The sequence below is a fragment of the Pieris brassicae genome, chromosome 8 (genome assembly GCF_905147105.1).
Source record: "Pieris brassicae chromosome 8, ilPieBrab1.1, whole genome shotgun sequence".
NCBI classification, from domain to species: Eukaryota; Metazoa; Arthropoda; class Insecta; order Lepidoptera; family Pieridae; genus Pieris; species Pieris brassicae.
Genome location: NC_059672.1, coordinates 20,979,544 through 20,991,157, shown reverse-complemented (window position 1 = coordinate 20,991,157; position 11,614 = coordinate 20,979,544). Strand labels below are relative to the sequence as shown.

The window sequence follows — 11,614 nt, the reverse complement described above, 5'->3', positions numbered from 1 at the left end:
AAGCAAGCTATTTAGTTTATTGTCAAACAGTCAGCTCACCTGTGTAATTTGGTTAGGTTTTATAATTTAATAATATTAATAATGTAAGATAAGTAGTTTCATGTTGTAAATAAATAATAAACGCTTATCATGACTTTATTATTTAATCAAACATAAATATATAATACCAGCTATTTGTACTTACCTGCATTCCTGGTGTGGATTTAGGTTTGATTAGATTCTTAAGAAAATAAAACGAAATGAATATAGAATGAGATCTCTTTGTTTAGTCAATTAATTCATATTTATAACGCGTGCCCTTAATTTACATTCCAACAATTAATAATAAACGAATTATAGGTAGAATTACTATGTTTTAATTAATGCAATTCCCAAGATACCAACCTTTATATTATGCGTTGCAACACAAATGTAAACACACTTAAAAATGTTACTATCCATATTCTGTTGACAAAGTGAAAAAATAGATGATATAATACCTATACTTCAAACGTATTATTTTCGTAATATACACCGCTATCATTGTGAAAATGCATAGTATTTTATTAATATTAATTAAATTCATTTCAATAATACATTTTTACAAATATAAAATATAGTATCACAACTTACAATAATCCTAATTGTAGATAGGTTGAAAGTTTATACAAATTGTAATCTTTACCTGAGTTTTTTCTCTCTTATTTACTAAGTCAAACTATTCTTCTAAATTACTTCTTGTACAAAGAGAGGGATAGATAGAGGAGTTATAGGACATAGTAAATATCATTAATCTGTATAAGGTATGTGATACAAGCTCTACAAAGATCATAACCGCTGTTTAAAGCTTTCTGTTGCCACTTCTTCGGCCTTAGTTGCGTCTAGTTTCTCAGCATCGGCCACTTGGTCTGGTAAAACTGTATGACTTGTATCTGGCAGCAGAAGTGCCAGAAATGCTGGACCTAGTGCTGCCAATGCGAAGACAATGCTCGGTAGACCGGGCATTACTTTTTCCTGTAATATACACATCGTCTTATTTAAGAATTTAGAGCGTGGCCTTGTTATTTACATTTATGAGAACAATTTGTTTTATCTTTCCGATAAAATGATTAATTATATCTAAAAGGAAAAGTACGTCTTATGCTTTGTTTTAGACTAAACGAGTTTGTATTAAGTAGTGACATCTGTTCTTTCATTGTCAAAAAGATTATTTGTCGCGATAAATTGGCAGTAAATACAGTTTCTATCTGAACTATATATACTTATACTATTAACTTATTACTTTAATAAGCTTTGTTTAAAACGCAACGTTGATTAAAAACTCTTAAATTAGTTTCTTGCAAATCCTTTTTCATAATCGTCAAACCAGAGTTCATAATAAAGAGTATTACAAAAACGTACTAGTAACGGTGTCTGCGGTGCTAAGACTGAACCCAACCTGCCCACAGTGTTAGCAACGTTGGTGAGGCAGTTACGGGATGTGGTGGGAAAGATCTCCATGGCAACCACTTGTACGGAGAAGATTCCGTAGCTGCTACACATCTTGCCAGCAATATAGAACAAAACCGAAGCCCACCATATTGCTGGAATTACATATGATGTATTAAAATCTATTCTATTTTATTTTATAAAGGGGTGCTGCAGCCTTCTGTGATCACGTGGGTGCTGTATAATGTTCTTTTCTTTACGATGTTTACCTTCATGTATGCGCTCATAAATAGAGAAACCCATTCATGTACATCCAAAATGCGAATGCTCGCCTGTAGTAGGGTGTAACGTCTAGCCACTAGGCTATTATAGATGTTAGTGATAATGTCAATTCCAAATCTACTCTTATGTTAACGACTCAATGAAAATTTAAAAATAGTTCATAGTAACTAAATTTGATAGTCTTTAACATTACGTATATAAACACCCAAAACCTTACTTACATTTAGGCACAAATGCCGACGCCATAAAAAATAAGGCGCAGAAGCAATAAGCGACGCAAATCGGTGCCTTTCTTCCGAACCTTGTCAAGGTCAGAGCTGTGATTATTCTAGTCGGAACCTGAACTAACATCATGATCGAAAAGTTCAAGTATTTGCTACCAGAAATGCTGACGGAATTGATAATAGCACCACTAAATACGAACGAACAGCAGATAAAACACGCGGCGATAAGTGCCATTCGCAAGAGAATCGTTTTTGACCGGAGAACAGTGAAAATATGAGGAGTTTCTTCTGCTGCTTTCTCCACCTGTAAATGTTATTATATTTTTTTACGAGGCAGCCGAATTACTAGTATATAACTCTGCATAGCTTAAATCAATTTTTTAAGTTTGTTAATATAGATTCCATTCTAGACACTAAATAGTAAATACACTCGTCTAAAAATCGATGATGATTCTAAAAAATAAGTTACACTATAAAAATTTTGATAGGTTGAGCATTTTATAATTAAAAAATGATCGAAATCATAATCATGTTTACAACTTTTGTTTTCCTTTGTGAGGTTGGTGCCAATTATATTTACTACCTACTATGCTGATATAATTTGATGAAAGATTGGTAGGCTGAAACTTTATAGACTTAAGAAATCTCCACTAAAATGAAATTAACAATGTCCAAAATAGCTTGTTTTGTTTTATCGCTGATGAGCCCTTCGATATACATCCATACAACTGACTAACTTTGAAAATATTATTTACATAGATTCAAAGTTATAACTATAAGTCGAAGTGTTTTATATATTATATTTTTAATAGATTAATAAATCTGAAGAATATACCTTATTAAGGTCGGTTTTTGGTTCACTAATGCTGGATAGCATATCCTGTGCATTTTTTGATAGGGTAATGTTGTTAATTTTGGCTACTTTATTCAATACTTGTACAGCCTCATCCCTCTTGTTATGGGCCAGCAGCCATCGTACTCCCTCGTCCATCAGAAATATGTAAAACACCTGAAAATATGACGTATATAGCATTAGTCTTTAAGCATAATACATAAATGAAAGGAGAGTTAGAAGTATTTCGCGATCTAAAATTTAACTTACTACTACAAGTAGTGGCGCGTAGATGGCTCTCATAAGGTGTCTCCAATATGGCACTTTCCACGCAATCAGCCCAAAGAACGCGCCCCCAAGGCACGCTAAGATGTCTGATATGCAGGAATACACCACCCGGCTCTTGTGGCTGACCGCTTCTAGAGCTAGACAAACCCAATGGTGTTACAACGCTAGGCCTTAGATACCTCTATTTGTTTCTTCATCATCTTATATTCTTCATTGGGAAGAAGGTGACCAGCCTTCTGTGTCTGACACACACGGTTAATATTCGGGCCTACTTGCCATTTTCATCACAATGTTTTCCTTAACCGTACTATCGAGAATCCACTGCTTTGGAGACGCATGCTGAAGCTAATAGACCTACACTGAGAGCTGTTAGAGCTATTAGAGCTGGCGACTGGATGGTTTAAAATATTTCACAACTTCTCTAAACGAATACTAAATGTAAATCCAGAACGGTTTTAACTTCTTTAATGGAGAGGTAAAGTTTGTTAGGTTGTAGGTTGTCTCTATATTCTATATATCTACTAAAACGGTTTTAGTATGTTTTTATATAAACCAGAAGAATACAAGAAAAGCTTGAAAATTCCCACAAAAAAGTCTGATGATGAAATGCTGCAACGAAGAGGAGTCAAATGGAATGTTTCTCGCTTTTTAAAACTTAAAGCCTAACAACATTGAGAATATTATTAAAGTCCTCCCTCACGTATATTTGTCTGTCTGTTTACGATATACTTAAAAGCTACTGCATTTTAATTTATTGCGGAATTCCTCAGAAAGGTTTGAATATAAGTACTTATAATTTATCAAGGTATTACGCGTGCGAAGCCATGGTGAGTCATTACTTATAGACTAACGAGGTTAATTATTATATTACATAAATTATGGTTCATAACCCAAATTCATTGATTAAAGAGGAGTTTTTAATATTAATTATCACAGACAGGATCTTTCCAAACAATATAATGATTTGAAATATAAAAAAAACTTACACAAAACCATAGATGCATTGCCATAACCGAGGGCAGTTTCCAGAAATTCTAAACCAAGAAGAGTCCAGTAGTCCATTGCAAAAGATTTGAGTAGACCGGCGATCCCAACCATTAGGGGGGTACTAACGATAATTACTTTCCGTCCATACCTGACAATAATTAAGTAAATATTTGTTAATTCTGATTTGTAACGAAACTGGCAAAGCGAAGCAAAACTTTCTTAACCTATAGGTCGTGTGTTCGTAACAATAGAGTATTTTTATTGAAATGTGTCTATCCCACGCCCTGTCCCATATTGTTATCAAAATATGAACGACTCAATAGAGCCACAGTAATAACTATCAATTACGTTTGTTGAGTTCACCTGTCTGAAATAAATCCGGAGAGTACGAATGAGAAGACAAGCCCCAAGTTGTGCACAGTCCCGATTAGCGTAGCTTTCCAAGGCTGACATCCCAAGTCGAACTGAAATTTACGAAATATTCTGATATACTGTTCAATATAATTTAGCTAGACTATCTCAATGCACATCTTCGACATCATTGTAAATGTGATATTATGTCACAATTTTATTATTGTTTTGTATTTAGTAACATTATGTAACGTCTATCGTGATCATTGAATCACGACTTTAAATTATTAATTATGTGCAAAAACAAAGTACGAGTAGCGAACGGTTTTAGAAAAAAATAAATATACATTTTGAAACATGCAAAAGATTCAACGTGGCAAAGTATATGAGTGTTGACATTAGTGTAATGAACAAAATATTGAGGTGGTTTTAGTTATGTTACCATAACATTACCTAAACATATATGTATGTATATGTATTAGTTTATAATTAGAAGTGCAAATCAAATGTTGAGCATTTGAGGCCTTTAGTTTTCCAACATTCTATATAATATTCTCGTTTCCCATAATGACCAATAGTCGACTACACTTATATTCTTTATATAAGTCAAGATAGGTTTTCGTTAGACCGTTGACACTCAGCTTCAAGCCCAGTGTTTCATTTGATATATTCAAACATTTGTCGCTACCGAACTTTACTTTCGTAAGGTTTACTCTTTTAAATAAAATACTATTTGTCTCTTTCAAAACATACGTTTAGTAACGTACATCCTCATTTAATATAAAAAAATAATAATGAGAAAACGTTTGAACGTACGATGAAATTCGCTCATTAAACCCTAGAAACTGCGTCTCTGCCATTACTGTCCAATGCGAGTTCCTAATTTGTGTTATTTTACAGTACTTAGTCACTGTAATGATGTCTAGTTAGGAGAGTGATAATTTTGCGAACAAGTCGAATTACAATTAAATCTTCTAGCGGTGTCATCGCTTTATATTAAACATACAATTCAATAGAAAGCGGTGTGACAAATCTTAATTGTAATGTTTCATACACGTAGTTTACGTACAGAGCAGTGTTAGCTTAGTGCGTTAGCATGCGTTGCCGACACTTGGAGCTTATAAAATATCATAAAAGGTCGTAACTTAGGATTTTTTAGCTGAATTTCGTTTAGTACAAAGCGCTGTTTATGATCACATAAAGCGAAGCATCAAATAGTAACCTTGTTAATGAACTCTGTTACCGTCTGGTTACAGTCCGTTTGTTTTTAACATGGAAAAACATTATTTATAACATGGAAATTGCACGGGTGACTTTAATATATGATTATATTTATGTTTACTAAATATAGTACATCATTGTTTATGTTTTTAATAAGGGAGCTTTAAAGAAAGCTTCGTACGGGTATTATAGTCTATTTACTGTATGCATCTATTTTAAGGAAATATAATAGGTCAAGTTACCTCAGAAACTATACTGTTGTATTTGTCGTATATGATTTCTACACAGGGTACGACCTTAGGTCCCGATGTGTTAAAAGAGCAGCTCAAGGATGTGTTGTCGGATCTATAGCAGGTTGTGTCATTAGAAGGAAATAAAATCCAGGAGTCAGTTGAATTGATATCGCAGGATGGCTTCAGGCATCTGTAACGTTTTTCATATTAATATATTAATTAATGTTCTTACATAGAATATACGTCATAGAAAGTAGAAATTTACGTCATGCAACGGGGCTTTATGTAATAAATAATAAGAATGCAACTTTAACATAACCAGGAGATTATAATTATCAAGAATTAGACTCATCGCGATAATCTAGTAATTTATTAATAATTTTAGAATTTATGTTGTTACTATTTTAGAAGTGAATTTTCGAATAAACGCCACTTTTATTTTTCATCAAACCTATTAAATGACAATTTATATAAACAAATGGACTTTTATATGCATACTCCTTTCGAATTGCGTTTTACAATTACGTTAGTCATTTTATATTTTGGTTCACATTTCACGCGTTCCACGCATTACTCGCTTAAACGAGAATTCAAAACACATCGTCACGTTTACCGATCCACGAGTCTAAAATAATAATAAATCATAAAGTGTAACTGCCGTGATAATAACAAGAGATAGCCCCGAAGTGTCTGCGACCTTTGCTCTACTGTCAATGGTTGTGACTAAGCGATTTTATTGTTTCCTTAAACTTGGCTCTTGGTACTCCGCTAATGGAACCTTCTAAAAAACGAAAATACCTACTAATTACACAGTTAAATCCACCAGCACATACCACACCCACCACAACATAGTGGCTTCAGCGTGCGACTCTCATTACTGAGGCCGTTGGTTCGATCCCCGGCTGTGCACCAATGGACTCTTTCTATGTGCGAATTTAACATTCGCTCGAAGGGTGAAGGAAAACATGAGGAAACCGGCTTCAATTAGACCCAAAAAGTCTAAGGGCGTGCGTCAGGTACATAAGGATGATCACCTACTCGCCTATTATTGCTTATTGCCTTACAAATGATCATGAAACAGATACCGAAATATGACCCAGACCCAAATAGATCCTAGCGCCATTCATTTTTGTATTGGTAGTGAATTTGATTTGAGTCCTATGATTTAGTTATTCACATCATATAAAGACATTAATTTACTATTGTTAAATAAAATTCCAGTGTCCATATAACATTTTTATTATGACGAAGGTCCTTTGTTGGATTCCTCGTAAGAGATAAATTGTGATGTGACGTGAAGTAATTATTTAGGGAGTAAGATTTATGTTTTCGTCATTTCAGGCAATATTTGTTAAGGATTTGGTTGATTGCAGTTGTTGTCTTGTGACGTCATCTACAATTTTTATTATATCTTTGCTGGGTTCTAATTAACCTAATGGTTCTATACTCTATACTCTATACCTGAATGGTTCTTCAGCTGCTGTGAAGACATAGTTAAAGTTACACATGTTAAGGAAGGAGTCTCGGAAACCCAGGAGTAGAAGAAGCAGCAGCTGATACTTTCCAAAGCTTCCGAGCTCACTAAGAATTCCGTCCAAATTGAAGCCATCTACACCTTGTTCCACCATCTGAAATGTTTGATTATACGCATTATGCTCTCTCGTTTTATAATTGCTGTGATTCTTCAAGTAAAGATACAATTCAATTATCTACGATAGGGTTTAAAGTTATTAAAAAAAATATATAAAACTTACTTTAACATATGTACCTTGTCTTGACTCCAAACTTTCCTAGCACACCCGTTGCATGATAACTGAAAACAATTAATGTTAATTATTAAATAAACTTTTTACAAATCTAACACGTTACTGATTTTTTATAGTAATAGTAAGTTCTTATTAACATTAAATACATACATAACGCACGCTGAAAAGTACGCAATACGTCGCAAAAAAATTAAAATTTAGAATTATGTAAATAATTATAAGTTTTTAATAATATTACATAGCTTTAATCCGTTCAAAAAGTGTTTTTCTCTATGTGTAAAAGCTATTTTAACAAAAGACAATACTATGTTTAAAATGCTAGTTAGAAGAATTAATAGTGTGCATAGTTTTACCCAGTAACGGCATTATCTATATATTAAATATAGTAGGTATCGATTGGTCATAATGTTACATCCGCGGAACATTTGATATTTCCTGTTGAAATATAGAGTACGCTTAGAGTGGTTTATGAAGAGTAGAGTTTCGTTACGTGGTCGGAGGACCCGTGCAATAGTGATCACGTAACTCTTACGTTAACCATTGTTAGCTACCATAACATTATTGGTTGCTTTAATTTGCTTCTTTTTGGTATGTTTTTACAAAGAGATACTTGATTTAAACAGTTCTCAAACATATTTACATTGTTTTGCTGAAAATCTTTTTCGTTATGTATAAAGTTGCATGCCAAAGATAAGTTCTTATACATTATTATGCTACGACAAACAAATTGATAGTTGTTGTTAACACTTGCCACGCTTCAGCTACTCCTAAATTGCTGTTAACTTTATACCTTAGTTTATTTAGTTTGATTTAGTTATTACATTCCAATGTGTTTTGTATTTCTTAGCATTGACACTGTATGTAGTGATAAATATCTTTTAATTTAAACAAATTATAAATGTTAACACTATCACAGTAAAATAAGTTATATAAACCCTTTAATAAGTTTTGTTATTATTTTCTTTCTTGAACTGAGACTCCAGGTTATATTGGACGTCAAACATTTGTTAAATTAATATCATCACTTGCTCTGTACATTGTATAACAATTAAAAAACCTGTATTATAACAATTACAAATAAAGAACTTTCATCAATCTAACAAGCTACAACGATGCAAGCAACGAAGAAGGTATCAAATGGCCACTTCTTATTTGTGTCTTTATCCTTCCGTGTAGCAAAACTGTTTAGCTTATGAGCTCAGCCAAAACACAAACGCCACTTAGATTCAATAAAATAATAAAACCAAGATACTGAGGTGAAGTTTTAATGTTGTAGGTTTAGAAGCGATAATATATATGCTTATTGATACGACGTGGTTTCTATTTAAATAGCTATAAATGTATAATGTAGTCTTAGTTACAATTTAAAGAAACAAAAGTATATCGGAGTATATTTTACACACAATTAATACATTGATATTTCGTCTAAATCCGGTTATTGTACAAATGTTTTGTCGGTGAGAGTCGATTTTCATAAACAGCATTGTTCGTTCAACACTTGTTCCTTTTAATATAACCTAACAACCCTTTCCTACTTGAAACTGGATCAAAGAGGAGAAGCATTAATTTGATTTAAAGAAATTACTGTACGTCAAAATAGAATTTTAATCATATTCACACTTATGATTTTTGATACACAAGTTGAGATTTTCGACTGAAACTGACTAAAAACCGGTAAATTACATCTTTATATCGCAATAATTACGGAGAAAGGGTCTGCTTTGTTTTCCTTTTTTGTGTGTCAGTAAATTCAGTCTGTAAACAAAGCGTGTTGGACGACATCCAAAATATGTTTGCGTGTGTGAACGCCCTTGACATTGTCTCGTGGATGATACCTACGTGATTGTATGTATGCGATTAAATGTATATAGTTCAAATATATTATTTATATATCTACCGTTACACCAATCAATCATGGATATTTACCCTAAGTCCGATTAAAAGGCTTTGACATTGACATTATATTATTATTCGTTATGTTTATCTTACCATTCAAACAGTTCTACTTAAATATTTTCTTTAATACATAGATGATTCGCGCACAAATGAATCAAAGAGAGCTTCAGAAATGGTTAGTCGCCAGGAGTTGATTTGACTCGACGGATACATATATACAGACTGACCCTGATGTAATTACTTAGTAGTATTAATCAAAAATGTATACTACTTTAACATAACGAAATATTTTCAAATAAAAATATTATATATGTGTGTGTGTGCATAGTGACAAATGGTTACGGTGTTTATTTCATCATAAAACGTTTGGAAAAGAATAAAAATTAATTAGAAAACAGTACTGAGGTACGTTATCGCTTACGAGGGAATGTCTTCACAACCCATTACTATAATAAAAATTACTTTTATTTTAGTAATACGTTTTAGTAATTTGTTTTAAGCTTTTGTCTCCGTATGTTACTTTAGTAGTAAGCGACTTCATCACAAAGGGATAATATTATAAATATATTGAACCAAATGCAAATGAAGCTCATTGCTTTTATGCAACTTCTTTATTATTATATCATTTCTTGAATATATTATATTAGAAATTCCATCTTCAATTGAAGTCGTGCAAGTTTTACTTGCTTTTATATATCGACCAGTCCTCGACATGACACATGTTACTTAGTTTCGTTGAAAGTGATAGTCACTATTGAATAAATTTTTTAAACGAAACTATTGTTGTCGTAATATATTCACAATAAATTAGCATCATTGTTTATTTAGATGTGTAATTTTTGCACGTGTCGAATGCTTCTGTTGAATTTGTTTTGCCAAAACAAGACAATTGTAATTGATGTAAGGCGTGTTAATTAAACGAACGAAAATACCAATTATTTCAGGTATTAGTCTACCAAATTCTTAGATTAAAATGTAAATTACTTTTACCAAAAGTAAGTTTATTGGAAGTAAATTCTATCGATACAAGTAAATTCAAAATTCTAGATTTGGTAAGATTTTACATAAAAATTCACTAAATAACGTCGAGAACTTGAATATATCAAGAGATTGTATAATAATTATTGGCTTACGACCTTTAGAAGTTATAGGTATTAGAAATAAATGATTCATAATGAGAATATTTTCGTTGTTCTTAAATGCTCTTTTATCCCGTTTTTTAGTATTATTATTTACTTTAAAATTATATTTCATACTGAAAATATCTACTGTACCCTACGTGGAATTGAATTACAACAATTTTATCATAATACTACCATCCAGTACTAACTTATAACAGAGTTATGTGAAGATAAGGAAGTGTTTAAAGTGATAGCATTATCGAAGCTGTTACCCGTTCGTAGCTAAAAATAGTCGCTCTCACTGCGCCGACAACTTGTTTGTAATCGTCGAAAAAAGCTGGTCTTTTCTCTAATGGATATAATATAGTACTATACTACATACTACATTTAAGATTGCACTTCTACGTAAAATAATATTCATTTTATAATGGAACAATGTACGTTACAGAAAATATGTCTAGTAAAAAGCAATTCTTAGATTATTCTAAGATACAACAAACTAAAAAATTTAATAATGAGCCATCTCATGAATACATGTATTTTATATATTTTTCTATTAGTATATATTGATACTTTATATTGGATTTAGTAAAAGAAGAATATTTTTAACCAAATTCAGTAGTTCCAAAATATGTAAACATTTTGTTTCAAATATATTAAATATTTTTAATATCTTAAATTTATTTTACTCACCTAAGAATTATATAACAATCATTACACATCACATGTGTTAAATACACATTATTTTTTCACAAAACACAGAAAATAAAATATATTAAAAAAAAGGGTTTAATTTATTCATACATGGCCGGATTTGGAAAAAGTCTGTGCGTTAGCGCGCGCTCCGCACTGACATAAAATGCGATGTTCTCGTTCGGAAAATACTATATACCTACTTCTGATTGTGTACTGCTTAGGTCGCTTATACATAGACTGATTTCATTATGAGTCGTAGCCCTTCGTTCGATGTTTATATACCGCAGATTTTTAGCATTATGATAATGCG

The 11,614-nt window shown here is 32.1% G+C and overlaps 1 protein-coding gene across 5 annotated transcripts; it reads right to left on the bottom strand.

Annotated features, from left to right (window-relative positions):
* Positions 1–244: 244 nt before the first annotated feature.
* LOC123713276 (solute carrier family 22 member 1-like) lies at positions 245–11,541 on the bottom strand. Of its 5 annotated transcripts, none has more exons than XM_045666877.1 (11): positions 11,505–11,541; positions 7,580–7,638; positions 7,287–7,453; positions 5,835–6,015; positions 4,384–4,484; positions 4,020–4,168; positions 3,016–3,170; positions 2,749–2,922; positions 1,911–2,217; positions 1,381–1,562; positions 245–993 (listed from the first exon to the last, which is right to left on the bottom strand). In XM_045666877.1, the coding sequence occupies exons 3-11, from the start codon at positions 7,451–7,453 to the stop codon at positions 808–810; spliced, it is 1,602 nt and encodes a 533-aa protein (XP_045522833.1). In that variant the 5' UTR covers positions 7,580–7,638; positions 11,505–11,541; the 3' UTR covers positions 245–807. The 5 variants fall into 5 exon arrangements, with proteins under 5 accessions (XP_045522833.1, XP_045522832.1, XP_045522834.1 ...); XM_045666876.1 differs by lacking the exon at positions 11,505–11,541 and adding an exon at positions 11,302–11,495; XM_045666878.1 differs by lacking the exon at positions 11,505–11,541 and adding an exon at positions 11,302–11,495 and having other exon boundaries at positions 7,594–7,638.
* Between the last annotated feature and the right edge of the window lie 73 nt (positions 11,542–11,614).